Here is a 15,968-nt window from a genome sequence, read left to right on the forward strand (position 1 = left end):
AACACAGAGCAGGGAGCCGTCACGGCAATGGTGATGGCTTCTCACGTGCGCACTGTCTGGCATCCCAAGCTGCCCAACCCCTTGGTGTTGAGCAGAGGGGAGGGATATGTGACTGACCCAGGCCAGTGGGGTACAGGAGTCTGGTAGAGGGCAAATATACTGGTCACTGGATGAGTAGTTTTCTGTTCCCTGAGTGACCAGAGCAGGGGCTGCACGAGAGTAATCAGGAACCTGCTAGAACCAATTAAGGCAGACAAGCTGATTAGACCACCTGCAGCCAATCAAGGCAGGCTAATCAGGGCACCTCGGTTTAAAAAGGAGGTCACTCCAGTCAGTAGGGGAGGAGCCAGAGGAGAGGAAGTGCGTGTGAGGAGCTGGGAGCAAGAGGCACAAGGAGCTGAGAGTGAGAGGGTGTGCTGCTGGAGGACTAAGGAGTACAAGCGTTATCAGACATCAGGAGGAAGATCCTGTGGTGAGGATAAAGAAGGTGTTTGGAGGAGGCCATGGGGAAGTAGCCGAGGGAGTTGTAGCTGTCATGCAGCTGTTACAGGAGGTACTATAGACAGCTGCAATCCACAGGGCCCTGGGCTGGAACCTGGAGTAGAGGGCAGGCCCGGGTTCCCCCCAAACCTCCCAACTCCTGATCAGACACAGGAGGAGTTGACCCAGACTGTGGGGAAGATCACTGATGTAAGCAAATCTGCCAATAAGTGCAGGACCCACCAAGGAAGAGGAGGAACTTTGTCACACATGTTTAAGAAGGATGAATTCAAACTGGAACTTGTACAGAGAAGGGCTACTAGGATGATACGAGGAATGGAAAACGTGTCTTATGAAAGGAGATTGAAAGAGCTTAGCTTGTTTAGCCTAACCAAAAGAAGGTTGAGGGGAGATATGATTGCTCTTTATAAATATATCAGAGGGATAAATATCATTTAAGCTTAGTACCAATGTGGACACAAGAACAAATGGATATAAACTGGACACTAGGAAGTTTAGACTTGAAATTAGACGAAGTTTCTTGCCATTAGAGGAGTGAAGTTCTGGAACAGCCTTCCAAGGGGAGTAGTGAGGGCAAAAGACATATCTGGCTTCAAGACTAATCTTGATAAGTTTATGGAGGGGATAGTATGATGGGATAGCCTAATTTTGGCAATTAATTGATCTTTGATTATTAGCAGGTAAATATTCCCAATAGTCTGTGATGGGATGTTAGATGGGGGTGAGATCTGAGTTACTACAGAGAATTCTTTTCTGGATGCTGGCTGGTGAGTCTTGCTCACATGCTCAGGGTTTAACTGATCTCCATATTTGGGGTTGGAAAGGAATTTTCGTCCAGGAAAGATTGGCAGAGGCCCTGAAGGTTTTTGCCTTCCTCTGCAGCATGGGGCATGGGTCACTTGCTGGAGGATTCTCTGCACCTTGAGGTCTTTAAACCACGATTTGAGGACTTCAATAACTCAGACACAGGTTAGGGGCTTGTTCCAGGAGTGAGTGGATGAGATTCTGTGGCCTGCATTGTGCAGGAGGTCAGACTAGATGACCATAATGGTCCCTTCTGACCTTAAATCTATGAATCTATGGAGACACTCCACCTGAGAGCCTGGCTCCTCAATGGTTCCAAGTCGAGGAGATGATCTGCTCTGAGGAAGTTAAAGACTTCTTACCAACTACATGCTTGTCATACCTCCACAAATAGAAGAAATTCCACACATGATGTCTAAACAAACAAATTGAAGCCACGAATTCTACCGTGCCTGTAGTCCTGGTACTTTACCATAAGAATCATAGAATACCAGGGTTGGAAGGGACCTCAGGAGGTCATCTAGTCCAACCTCCTGCTTGAAGCAGGACCAATCCCCAGACAGATTTTTGTCCCAGATCCCTAAATGGCCCCCTCAAGGATTGAGCTCACAACTTTAGGTTTAGCAGGCCAATGCTCAAGCCACTGACCTGTCCCTCTCCCCAGAAATTGAGTCCCTGGGATCTCCACAGCCGCCCCTGACTTGGTACCAGTCACAGTTGAGGGAATGTTCCCGACGCTGATCGCCGCTCAGCGACTGTCCCGTGCGTAGTCAAAACTTTGGATCCTCCCATCCCTACCTTTGGATCATGTCTGTCCCCCATCTATCGTGCCTGGTCCCAAATCACATCAGACAGTTGGGTGCTTCGCACGGTAGAGAAGGGATATTCTATCCAATTCTCCACCCTCCCGCCCCACCAGCCCCTTTCCCCATCCCTCTTCAGGGACCCTCTCAAGAGCAACTTCTAACTCAGGAAGTGCAGTCCCTCCTCGCAGCAGGGGCAGTGGAGGAAGTTCCTCAGGAATTCAGGGGCAGGGGTTTCTACTCCCATTATTTCCTAATACCGAAAGCGAAAGGGGGCCTCAGACCTATTCTGGACTTGCGGCGTCTGAACAAGTTCGTAAAGAAACTCAAGTTCTGCGTGGTCTCCGTGTCCTCTGTCATTCCCTCCGTGGATCTAGGGGACTGGTATGCTACCCTCGACTTGAAGGACGCGTATTTCCATATTGCCATAATCTCCCAACACAGGCGTTACCTCAAGTTCGTCGTAGCCGACGCCCATCTTCAGTTCACAGTACTGCCTTTCGGCCTGTCAGCAGCCCCGAGGGTTTTCACAAAGTGCATGGCAGTCGTGGCAGCCTTCCTGCGCAAGCAGGGGATTCAAATATTCCCCTACCTGTACAATTGGCTCATAAAGAGCCGTACCAGGGCACAGGTGGAGGCTCAGGTGCTCCTCATCAGACAGACCTTCCTCAAGCTCGGTCTCCTGTTGAACGAGGCCAAGTCCACCCTGTCTCCCACTCAGAGGATAGAGTTTATAGGGGCAGTTCTGGACTCAACCCATGCCAGAGTGTACCTACCGGAGTCCAGGTTCTGGTCCATGTCCGAAATCATTCTCTGTCTCCAATGTGCCCTGACCACCATAGCAAGAAACTGCCTCAAGTTGCTGGGCCACATGGCAGCGTGTACCTATGTGGTGAGCCACTCCAGGCTCAGGTTGCATCCTCTCCAGTCTTGGTTGGTGACTGTATACTGCCTGACCAGGGACACCCTAGACTCGGTGATGACACTCCCCTGTATGGTGCTGGACTCCCTTCAGTGGTGGTTCGACTTGCAAGAAGTGTGTGCGGGAGTTCCCTTTGCCAGCCCCCAGCCCTCCCTTTCCTTGGTAATGGATGCATCGGATTGGGGGTGGGGGAGGCGCATATGGGGAATCTCAGGACCCAAGTCCTGTGGTCACCAGAAATTAAAAAAAATAATAATTGGAGATATACCTATCTCCTAGAACTAGAAGGGACCTTGAAAGGTCATAGAGTCCAGCCCCCTGCCTTCACTAGCAGGACCAAGTACTGATTTTTGCTCCAGATCCCTAAGTGACCCCTTCAGGGATTGTACTCACAAGCCTGGGTTTAGCAGGCCAATGCTCAAACCACTGAGCTATTCCTCCCCCGCCGAAGAGCTTGCCTTGCACATCAGTGTCAGGGAGCTGTGAGCGGTGTGTCTGGCATGCCTAACCTTCAAACCCCACCTGGCAGGCAGATGTGTTTCAGTCCTCACGGACAACACATCAGCAAAGTTTTATATCAACAAATGGGGGTGCACGCTCCTCTCCCCTGTGCCGGGAAGCCCTCATGCTATGGGACTTTTGCATACGGAACGCAATTCACCTGTCAGCATCCTACATCCCGGAGGAGCAGAACGGCCTGGCGAATGCCCTCAGCCACTCATTCCATGGTCACGAGTGGTCCCTTCGCCGGGATGTAGTGCACTCAATTTTCCACCTCTGGGGTTATCCTCAAATAGACCTGTTTGCCTCCAGAGAGAACAGGAAGTGTCAACGTTCTGCTCCCTCATGGGCAGCAGTCTGGGGTCTCTGTTGGATGCTTTCCTCCTCTCCTGGGAAGACAGTCTGCTTTACACCTTTCCCCCGATTCCCATGGTTCACAGGGTGATTTTCAAGATCCGCAGGGATCGCGCCCCTGTGATCCTGATAGCACCGGCGTGGCCGCTCCCACACTGGTACACAGCGCTCCTGCAAATGTCCATTATGCCCCTCACACTGCCTCTGCTCCTGGACCTGATCACACAGGATCAAGGCCTCCTCTGCCACCCGAATCTGGAATTGCTCCACCTCACAGCCTGGATGCTTCATGGATGAACCCTGTGGAGATGCAATGCTCTCAACAGGTCAGGCAAGTCCTGCTTGGTAGCAGAAAACCATCTACCAGGACCACTTACCTGGCTAAGTGGAAACGCTTCTCCATCTGGGCCAAACAGTGGGGACAGGCACCATTGCTGGCCCCGATCCCTCTTATCCTGGATTACTTGCTTCATCTGAGACGGCTAGGGCTTTCCCTCTCTTCAGTTTGGGTTCATTTAGTGGCCATCTCGGCGTTCCATCCAGGAGAGCAGGTACTTTGGTTTTCGCGAACCCGCTGGTTGGTCGCTTCCTCAAGGGCCTGGACAGGCTATTTCCGCATACTCGACAACCAGCCCCGGCCTGGAACCTCAGTTGGGTCCTTTCTGCCCTCAGAGGGCCTCCCCTCGAGCCTCTGGCTTCATGCTCTCTGCTGTTCCTCTCATACAGTGTCGCATCCGTTGTCACTATCACCTCGGCCAGGAGTTGTCACGGAACTCAGAGTGCTGACATCCGAGCCTCCATACATTGTCTTCCATAAAGACAAGGTCCAACTCAGGCCACACTCGGTGTTCCTTCCGAAGGTAGTCTCCCAATTCCACATGGATCAGGATATTTTTCTCCGGGTGTTCTATCCAAAATTATACTCTTCAGGTACGGAGCGTAGACTGCATTCCCTGGATGTCTGCAGGGCCCTAGCTTTCTATATTGAACGGACCAAACCGTTTAGGAAATCAAGCCAGCTCTTTGTTGCTGTGGCAGATAGGATGAGGGGACTCCCAGTCTCGTCTCAGCGGATCTCCTCATGGATCGCAGCCTGCATCCGGGAATGTTACCGTCAGGCTAAGGTCCCTACTCCTCCGATCACGGCCCACTCTACAAGGGCGCAGGCCTCCTCCGTGGCATTCCTGGCCCAGGTCCCGACTCAGGAAATATGTAGAGCTGCCACGTGGTCCTCCATCCACACATTTACGTCGCACTGTGCCATCACGCACCAGGCCAGAGATGACGCCGCCTTCGGCCATGCAGTGCTTCAATCAGCAGTGAACTCCAACCCCACCGCCTAGGCTCAGGCTTGTGAGTCACCTGCTAGGAATGGACATGAACAATCATTCAAAGAAGAAAAAATGGTTACCCACCTTTTAGTAATTGTTGTTCTTCGAGATGTGTTGTTCATGTCCATTCCAATACCCACCCTCCTGCCCCTCTGTTGGAGTACTGGCAAGAAGGAACTGAGGGGGTGGAGGGTCGGCGGGCCCCTATATAGGGTGCCATGGAAGCGCCACTCCAGGGGGCGCTGAGGTCAACTCTACGGACGCTGCTAGGGGAAGATCTTCCAGCTGGTGTGCACGCGACGTGCACATACCTGCTTAGAATGGACACGAACAACACATCTCGAAGAACAACAGTTACTAGAAGGTGGGTAACCGTTTTTTACCATAACCAATCTAGAAATCACAAATGTGTCTGTCACTGTGGCACAGTGTGAATTTGACCTCATAATTCCAAACAGTCTCACATATTTCTTCAGATGCTAAAATCCCCAGTTCCCTCTACCCACTTGCCAAAACATCCATATTTTCTCTGATAACTTCTATTAATTGTGTTGCCAAGTACAAAATCTGCAGCACACTGAAAGCTGGGGAATGTGGAGACAGCATAAGATAAATTGACATTCTTCGGCTATCCCTCGATGCAAAGATGATGTCTGCCAAGGGGGTTTTTTAAGTGGCTGAGGAGCCTAATTTGTGCCCTGCAGATTTTCCCACAAAAGTGACAGGTGTTATCTTGGAGGAGACATAGTTGTTGGCTGGACTGTTGTGCCCTTTCTTTCCTCCTTTGTTGGTTCTCTGTCTCATGAACATATCTGTTCCCCTCAAAGTGAGCTGTGGCTTAGTGTATGGTATAAATTGACTTCAGTATCAAAATAAATAACAGACTACTGTAATAATTGTATTCGTTTTCAAATTTAATTAAATGGGAACTTCAATTTTTAATGTAAAGAAAGTTATCAGAGGAGTGGAGGAATGAATGTCAGACATTCTTCACATTTATCCATCTTGTTTTAAGGAATCTTATCTGGAGATGAAATTATTATATTTCTGTGCTGATCAGTTGTCATTTTTCTTAGCCATCCCTGTAAAGGTCCCAACTGACATTTGGCAAATGATGTCACAACTACAATTGTGCTTGCATAAAGTTTAAATCTTACAGAAAGTATCACCTTCTGATTTGCTTGAAATCTGTCATCTAGTTGTTAATTTTTCACAGGCTTGGAAAAGAGCCCCTGTGAACTCCACCTTTTGTGCTGGGGCAAAAATAGACTATTTAAAAAAAACAATAACTTATCTTAGTCCCAAGAACTGAAAAAAGTTGCATGCTTTCCTGAGAACGGAGTGGTCTCTCTGAACTAGAGCTCTTACTAGCCAGTTGTCCTGTTATACACATGGGTACTTGATATCTTATTTGTTTTTAATCCTATCTCATTCATAAAATAATTACTCTTACAATCACCATCACCTAATTAGTATTTTTTCCTAAACTACACTCTTTACCAGAGGAAACTGTGCTGTTATATGAGAGAAAGGAAGTTCTTTGAGTGCTTGCTCATATCGATTCCAATTAAGAGTGTGTGCGCCGCGTGCACATTCATCAGAAGATTTTTACCCTAGCAACGCTCGGTGGGTTGGCTGGATCGCCCCCTAGAGTGGCGCCGCCATGGCACCGGATATATACCCCTGGCGACCCAACAGCCCTTCAGTTCCTTCTTACCGCCCGTGTCGGTCGTTGGACCAGTGGAGTATGGCTTAGCTGATCTCCACCACTTCCCTAGTTACTCATAGTTCTCTCGTTATTCTTGTCTATGTAGTTGAAATTTCTATAGTTGCAGTTAATTCTTATTTGTTTTTATAACATTGTTAGTGTATATAGTTAAGAGGGGTTCGGGGATTAGCCCCTTCCCCACACCCAGTGCCGGGGCCCATGCCCGGTTCACCGGGTTTCAAGCCGATGCCAACAGGAGATCCCCACGACTCCTGCCTTAAGTGCCTCGGGGAATCCCACCTCGCCAATAAGTGCCGAATCTGCAAGGCCTTCAAGCCGAGAACGAAAAAGGAGCGGGATTTTCGTCTCAAACAGCTCCTGATGGAGGCAGCTCTTACTCTTCCACCCTTGGCACCAAGCGCTGGACAATCCACTGGCAGAAGCGCTTCTTCGGCACCGGATCACACCAGTACTGCTAAGGCCTCTTGGCACCGACCATCGCCGGCACCGATGTCTGCTCGGCACCGTTCTCTCTCCCTGCGGGTGAAGAGACATAAGACTCCCACTGCTTCTGTGCCAACTGCACCGCAGCCAGAGCACCTGGCTAGATCGGACCACCCAGCACCTACACCTGCCGCGGCACCGACAATGTTGGCACCATCGATTCCGGTCCCACAAGGGCCGTCGAGTCCGGTACCTTAAAGCTCCCCGGCGAGAGCTGTGGTTGAGCTCACTATTCCCTCCATGCCGGAGACATTTTCCACAGCAAGGGAGCTGATCATGATGACAGAGTCTGCCCTGCCTCAACCCCCGGCACCGGCGGTGTGGGTCATACAATCTGTAGGCAAGCCGGCCTTGATGAGACCACCCTCTGTCGGCTCTGCAGAGCGGCACCGGTCACGATTGCGATCCCGCCGGCATTCTCGGTCTCGTTGCCAATCCCGGTCCCAACGCCGGTCGCAGTCCAGGCACTGATCCCCTTCTCAGTACCGGTCGCACTCGCGGCACCCATCAGCGTCCTGTTCGCCGGCCCGGTACTCTTGGCACCAGTCCAGCTCCTGGCACCGCTCCAGGCACTGTGACTCTCGCAGCCACTCCAGACGTCGAGCTTCGAGATCCCGGTTGATCTCCCGGCACCGCTCCAGTCGTAGGTCCCAATCGCATTCCCGGTACCGATCCCCGGTGCCGCACAGAGCGAGATCAATCATAGAGGGAGACTCTTCCCAGGGGTTTTCAGCCTCTCCTTGGCCATCCCGACATGCATCGGTGTCCTCTCATGTGGACAGATTCTATGCACAGGACCGTGACTCCGATGTGCCCACCAGAATCTTCCAGGAGACCCAGGCCCAAGATCAAAGCCCCCATCAGTGGTCATTCTGGACACCTTGGGCGTATCACCAGGCCCAAGGTGTACCTCCAGCCCCATCTCACTCTGCTCCAGCGGAGCATCGGGTGCCGGAGGTGACTATCAGCCACCCCCCTCCTACCGGTACGGATGAAGCGCCTGTTCAGCCACCAGACTCCCCGATCCCACTGGAGCCGGAGGTCGTCCAAGAGCAAGAGTCCACACAGGACTCGCTTATCCCTGGCCTCTCCTCTTCCTCCTCTCCTGATGAGGCGGTGGCAGGGACATCCTCTACGGGCCCTCCTCCAATTGACCTGAGGGCCCATCAGGACCTCCTGAGACGAGTGGCACTCAGTATGAATCTCCAGGTAGAGGAGGTACCGGAGATAGAGGACCCGGTGGTGGATATTCTGTCGGCTGACGCCCCCACAAGAGTGGCCTTACCATTCATCCAGACGATCCAGGCCAATGCTGATACCATCTGGCAGTCTCCAGCCTCTATTCCACCCGCTGCCAGGGGAGTTGAGCGCAAGTACATGGTGCCCTCTAAGGGGTATGAGTACCTGTACGTCCATCCTCCTCCCTGCTCCCTTGTCGTACAGTCTGTCAATGAGAGGGAACACCATGGCCAGCAAGCTCCAGCTCCAAAATCGAAGGAGGCTAGGCGCGTGGACTTACTGGGCCCTAAGATATACTCTGTAGGGGCCCTCCAACTCCGGGTGGCAAACCTGCAAGTCCTGCTTAGCCGCTACAACTACAACACCTGGGCGGCGGTGGGCAAGTTCACGGAGTTAGTCCCTCAAGATTCCCATCAAGAGTTTGCTGCCCTCTTGGAGGAGGGGAAGAAAGTGGCGAGGACTTCCCTCCATGCCTCACTGGATGCAGCAGACTTCGCAGCCAGGACTCTGGCCTCGGCAGTTGCCATGAGACGCATTTCATGGCTTCAAGTGTCAGGCCTCCCGCCGGAACTACAGCATACCATACAGGTCTTGCCCTTTGATGGTCGAGGCCTCTTTTCTGAAAAGACTGACCCTAGGCTGCAAAGCCTGAAGGACAACAGGGTCATTATGCACTCTCTCGGCATGCACACGCTGGTGACTCAGCGCAGGCCTTTTCGCCTCCAGCTTCACCGCCCTTACCCTCCGCCTAGACAGAGGCAGGACTTTGGCAGAAGGCGTGGTCAAGCCGGTCGTAGACGGCAGTCAGGACCCCAAGGGGGCCAAAATCAGGGTCCCTCCAAGCCATCTACGGGGCCAAAGCCAAACTTTTGAAGGTGCACCCGAGGACAGCGTACCAGTTACTTTCCAGGATCCTTTCCCTCCCTTTTACAACCGCCTCTCTTTTTTCCTCCCTGCATGGTCCCAGCTAACTTCAGATCGTTGGGTCCTACGCATGGTGGAACTTGTGTACCACCTCCAGTTTATTTCAACCCCCCCCTTTCCACCCTCCATCCTCGTCCCTCTTCAGGGACCCCTCTCACGAGCAACTCCTCTTAGAAGAGGTGCGGACACACCTTGCCATGGGAGCCATAGAGGAGGTATCAAAGGAGGAAAGGGGCAAGGGGTTCTACTCCCGCTATTTCCTAATCCCCAAGGCGAAGGGAGGTCTCAGACCTATCCTAGACCTGCGAGAACTCAACAAGTTCATGATAAAGTTGAAGTTCCGCATGGTATCCCTGGGGACCATCATCCCATCCTTGGATCCCGGAGACTGGTATGCCGCTCTCTATATGAAGGATGCATATTTTCACATCGCCATTTATCCTCCACACAGATGGTACCTCTGGTTTGTAGCCAACCGTCAACATTTCCAGTTTACGGTCCTTCCGTTCGGCCTCTCTACAGCCCCAAGAGTATTCACAAAGTGCATGGCTGTAGTCGCCGCCTCCCTCCACTGCCGGATACATGTTTTTCCGTGTCTCGACGATTGGCTCATTCAAGGGACCTCCAAGGCACATGTCACCCATCATGTGGACATCATCAAGGACCTATTCATGAGTCTAGGCCTGATGATCAATACAAAGAAATCCACTCTGGTTCCCACACAGAGGATGGACTTCATTGGGGCCATCCTGGACTCCAATCTCACCAGAGCCTGCTTACCACAGCCTCAGTTTCAGGTGATGGTAATAATTATCTGAGACCTACAGAACTTCCCGACAACTTCGGCTCGCACTTGTCTTGGTCTCCTGGGTCACATGGCTGCCTGCACGTTCATGACCAAACAGGCCAGGCTATGCCTCCGTCCCCTCCAATCTTGGCTCACCTCGGTATACCACCCGAGCAGAGACACCATAGACAGGATAGTCACGATTCCCCTGAGCATCCTAGGCTCCCTCGACTGGTGGTTGACGCCCTCCCTGGTGTGTGCAGGGATACCGTTCCATTTGCCTCAGCCTTCTATGTCCCTGATGACGGACGCGTCATCTCTTGGCTGGGGTGCTCACTTCAGCCATCTTCGCACTCAAGGCCTTTGGTTATCTCAGGAGCCGGCCTTGCACATCAATGTCCGAGAGTTGAGAGCAGTCCACCTTGCGTGCCAGGCGTTTCAACAGCATTTTCAAGGCAGTTGTGTCTCAGTGTTCACAGACAACACAACGGCCATGTATTACATAAACAAGCAGGGAGGGACACGGTCCTCCCCACTTTGTCAGGAAGCCATCCAGCTCTGGGACTTCTGTATAGCCCACTCGATAGACCTGGTAGCGTCTTTTCTCCCAGGGGTTTGGAATACTCTGGTGGTTTGACTCAGCAGATCCTTCCTGTCTCAAAAGTGGTCGATTCATCTGGATGTTATTCATTGTGTTTTCCGGATGTGGGGCTTTCCCCGTACAGACCTCTTCGCTTCCCACGAGAACAGGAAATGCCAGATGTTCTGCTCCTTCCAAGGCCTCTCCCTGGGCTCGATCTCGGACGCTTTCCCGATGCCGTGGATGAGCCAACTGCTTTACGCCTTTCCACCGTTCCCACTGGTTCACAGGTCCTGATAAAGCTCCGCAGGGACAGAGCTCGCTTGATCATGATCGCTCCAGCGTGACCCAGGCAGCACTGGTACACCATGCTGCTCGACCTGTCGATAGCCAACCCAATTATCCTGCCTCTTCTCCCAGACCTCATAACTCAGAACCATGGCAGACTTCACCACCCAGACCTGCAGTCCCTTCACCTCACAGCATGGCTGCTGTGTGGTTAAGCCAGTCCGAGTTACGTTGCTCTGCCTCAGTACAAGTACTCCTGGGTAGCAGGAAACCTTCCACTCGGTCAACGTATCTGGCCGAGTGGAAGCGTTTCTCCTGCTGGTGCGAAACGCATAATGTTACTCCCACCGAGGTCTCTATCTCCACCATCTTGGACTACTGCTGATCTCTCAAACTACGGGGCCTAGCAGTATCATCACTGAAGGTGCACTTGGCGGCCATCTCTACCTTCCACCCAGGGGAAAGTGGCCTCTCCGTGTTCTCACACCCTATGGTTTCTAGGTTCCTCAAGGGCTTGGACCACCTATACCCCCAAGTATGCTGTCCCACCCCAACCTGGGACCTCAACCTGGTTCTAACCAGACTTATGTCTACCCCTTTCAAGCCGTTAGCAACCTGCTCGCTACTATACCTGTCCTGGAAGACAGCTTTCCTCGTAGCCATTACATCGGACAGATGAGTCTCCGAGCTTAGGGCTCTCACGGTGGACCCACCGTATACTGTGTTTCACAAGGACAAGGTGCAGTTGCGACCACACCTGGCTTTCCTCCCTAAACTGGTATTGGCCTTTCATATCAACCAGGATATCTTCCTTCCGGTCTTCTTCCCGAAGCCACACTCATCACAACGGGAACAACAATTGCACTCCCTAAACATCTGTAGAGCGCTCGCATTTAATATCGAGCGGACAAAACCCTTTCGCAAAGCGCCCCAACTCTTCATCGTGGTGGCAGACCGAATGAAGGGCCTACCTGTCTCCTCCCAGAGGATCTCATCTTGCTTGACGGCGTGCATCCGTACTTGTTATGACTTGGCTCATGTTCCCTTGAGCCACCTCACGGCACATTCTACAAGGGCTCAGGCTTCATATGCCGCCTTCCTGACTCATGTACCCATCCAGGAGATATGTCGCGCAGCTACCTGGTCCTCGATCCACACCTTTGCCTCACATTACGCTCTGGTTCAACAGTCCAGAGATGACGCGGCATTTGGATCAGCAGTTGTAAATTCTGCAACATCTCACTCCGACCTCACTGCCTAGGTAAGGCTTGGGAGTCACCTAATTAGAATCGATATGAGCAAGCACTCGTAGAAGAAAAGATGGTTATTCACCTTTGTAACTGTTGTTCTTTGAGATGTGTTGCTCATATCCATTCCAAACCCGCCCTCCTTCCCATCTGTCGGAGTAGGCAGCAAGAAGGAACTGAAGGACCTTTGGGACGGCAGGGGTATATATCCGTTGCCATGGCGCTCCACTCTAGGGAGTGACCCAGCCGATCTACCGAGTGTTACTAGAGTAAAAATCTTTCGACGAATGTGCACACGGAGCGCGCACACGTAATTGGAATGGATATGAGCAACACATCTCGAAGAACAACAGCTACAAAGGTGAGTAACCGTCTTTTTTTAGGGTTAAGGTCCTGAGCTAGGGCTTAAATGTGGGTTCAGTTCCCACCTTTCCTACAGACTTTGTGTTACCCTTGAGCAAACCTTTGTGCCTGGATTTCCCATCTGTAAAATGGGGATATTTTTAGTCTCCCACATTTTGTCCATCTTGTCCCAAAGAATTTTCAATCTTAAATGAGCAGGGACTGTTATTAAACTATAACTAAACCCATTGTAAGTCCCCTAAATTTTTTGTGATGTTTGCGGACAAACCCAGAGCAGAGTCACTCTTCTCAGAGATTCAAGTGGATTTGCATACAAATCTGCCATGACTTGATGAGTTTCTGAAGGTCTTAAAACATATTTAGTAAAATGTAAAGCAGCCCATGTAGCACATCTTAAAAATGTTTCTTTTATAGTTGTGTGGTTGTTTTTCTAGCATTTTATTTGTATTTTTATCCAGCATTACTGTCATGTTTTGCTAGCAAGGTCTAATGCTCAATTTGGCAGAACAATTCTGCTTTTTTCAGCTAATTACTTCTCAGACCTACTTTCTTTTAGACCAGGTAGTGGGGTATCCTGTGTAACTTTTGTCAGTGACTTTGAATCTGCTTAAGGAAATGAGACCACAGCTTCTCATAAAACCTTACAACAAATACTTGGTTTCATAAGGAACCATGTGCACAACTTCAACAGTCTGGAGGTTTCTGAATTTAGTATAGAGAATGCTTGTGTTATGATGGAACCATGCTACCATGGCCTCCCCCTTGTGACACTACCCTCAGGGTTCCACTTAAAAATTGTACTGCCTCTTCAGGGTATCTCTATGGGGCTGATAGTTTCTGTTCTGCAGTATTTGTGCATATTTTGAGTGTTAAGGATGGTATCAGAATTCTTTATGTAACTTAAACTTGTGATGTTTATAGTTTTGTTTTTTTGTTTTTTGTTTTTTTTCAAATAAGTGCATGTTCAGGGTTCATCTTTAGACACAAAAAAATCCTGCATCTTGGCAGGGGTTAGACTAGACAATCCTCACGGTCCCTTCGAACCCTAAGATTCTATGATTCTTTGATCTTCTCTTGAATCTTTTTTAGCATCTTTAACTATTGTTTGGCAAGGTGCTTTGTTTAAGTCAACACTACACTATTAAGTGAATGAGGCTGTATCTACACACTTCAACCAAATTTATAGTGTGTATGTGTCATTGTCAGCTGGAAACATGATTTATGTTCACACACTACATGGTTCCTCTTCACCAAAGGAGATCAGCAGGGTTGTGTTAATCCTTCAGTGTGCATGTTCAGACAGTCTTATAATGGAGTTTGAAAAATATATAATTTAGTGTGGATTTTGCTACTTTTTAGATTGAACAGAGTGGTGAGATCCCTCCTTCCTGCTGTAATTTTCCCGTGGCTGTTTGCAAAGACAAGATGTTTGTGTTTTCTGGCCAGAGTGGAGCAAAGATCACCAATAATCTCTTTCAGTTTGAATTCAAGGAAAAAATGTAAGTTCTAGCATTTGATTCAAGTAAAATACATGTAATAATTCTGCTGTTCAAGGTGAAAAAAGCACACAATGAAAGATATTGAAGATGGAACAGTTTATATTTCATAACTAAGAAAGGCTTCTTTCTAATTTCTTTGATTTTTGGTTGGGGACTAGTTAGGCTGATATTTGGATAATATATCAGCAATAATACAATAGCTTGACAATATGCTTTGGCTAGATAGAGACAATTTTTTCTATAGAAGAACAGAAACTCATATTGATTCATTTGAAATAATAGCCAGCGGGCACAATTTTCAGATCTGAGTGTGTAATAATAGGCACCTCAATCCATACCTAGGTGTCTAATTAGAAAGGGTCTGATTTCCAGAGGTGCTGAGCAACCTCAATTCCCACTGAAGTCAATGGGAGTTGTAGATGCTCAGCATCTTTGAAAATCAGATAATTTAAGTGTCTGTATAAGGATTTAGGAATGTGACTTCAAGCAACCAATTTAGAAAAATCTTTTCAGATTTTGTTACATTTGGCCCCAAACAAAAGGGAAATATCAAGAGTACACATGATTTCCTCATTCAGCACTTGAAAGCTCCAGTGTTCTTAGTGAGAAAGAGTCCTGTGGCACCTTATAGACTAACAGACGTATTGGAGCATAAGCTTTCGTGGGTGAATACCCACTTCGTCCGATGTCTGTGTTCTTAGACATTGTCACCCTGTGGAGCCCTCATAGGAATTTCATACCATATGTGTCTGATAGGGGGAACAGCATGAACCTACAGTTCAAGGAAATGAGATAACTGTGAAAAGCAAATGTCTAGTCAGCTCTTGGGCAGGGATTCAGAGTCAGACTGCTTCCCCCCCATGTACACACATATGCACTTTCAAACAGTGGAGTCCAGCTTTTGTGGGAAGATTTTTATTTCAAACTTTTGATCTCCCAGTCCAGCTAGTTAAGTTGGGAATTGGATAATTATTAAATATTAAAAATCTGAGTGTGGTATAATGAAAGAAGTTTTAAAAGCACTGGTGTGGAACCACAATAGAGAGGCAGTAGGCCAAGCCATAATTTTGAAATCTGACTAGCGATTGGGTGCCCCAGTTTTTGGATTCCCAACTTGAGACATCTTTGAGGGTTCTGATTATCAGGCAGTGCTGAGCACCTGCCCTCTGAAAACCTGGCCCCTGCAGAAAGATCAGGTTTGGCACCCAAAAACTGAGGCACCCAAAACCACTACTCAGTTTTGAAAACTTTGTTCTACAATTCTGAAAGAGATAAAAGTGGGGAACAAAAAAGCAGCCACTGTAGCTTAACTACTGCTACTACAACTGTTGCCACAGTTACTGATGGCCTTTTTGTTGGAGGGAGAAAGGACTGGCTATTGTTTTAATTTCATAGTTTCGGAGAGTTTAAGGCCAGAAAAAATAATTAAATCATCTTTTGTGACCTCCTGAATATCACACGCTGTTCAGTTTCACCCAGAGACCCCTATATTAAGCCCAAAGACTTTAATTAGGCTTAAGCATTTCAGTCCTCTGGAGTCTAAACTACTATGTGCCACAGACAGAGAGCAAGAGATACCCAGGTGTCACCAGTGCCCAGAGCCCCTGCAATGG

The 15,968-nt window shown here is 49.4% G+C and overlaps 1 protein-coding gene across 11 annotated transcripts in view; it reads left to right on the plus strand.

Moving 5' to 3' along the window:
* The window catches only part of LZTR1 (leucine zipper like transcription regulator 1), a 261,156-nt gene that overhangs the window by 114,264 nt on the left and 130,924 nt on the right, over positions 1-15,968 (plus strand). For 10 of the 11 annotated variants that reach the window (XR_007774752.1, XM_050956118.1, XM_050956120.1 and 7 more), the window contains one exon: positions 14,216-14,355. The exons of the other annotated variant lie outside the window; for it this stretch is intronic. Coding sequence is in view for 9 of the 10 variants with exons in the window: in XM_050956118.1 (XP_050812075.1) it covers positions 14,216-14,355 (140 nt within the window). In the remaining variant the exon portion in view is untranslated. The remainder of the gene's footprint in view (positions 1-14,215; positions 14,356-15,968) is intronic. 11 annotated transcript variants of the gene reach the window in all.

Source organism: Gopherus flavomarginatus, chromosome 5, assembly GCF_025201925.1.
Source record: "Gopherus flavomarginatus isolate rGopFla2 chromosome 5, rGopFla2.mat.asm, whole genome shotgun sequence".
NCBI lineage: Eukaryota > Metazoa > Chordata > Testudines > Testudinidae > Gopherus > Gopherus flavomarginatus.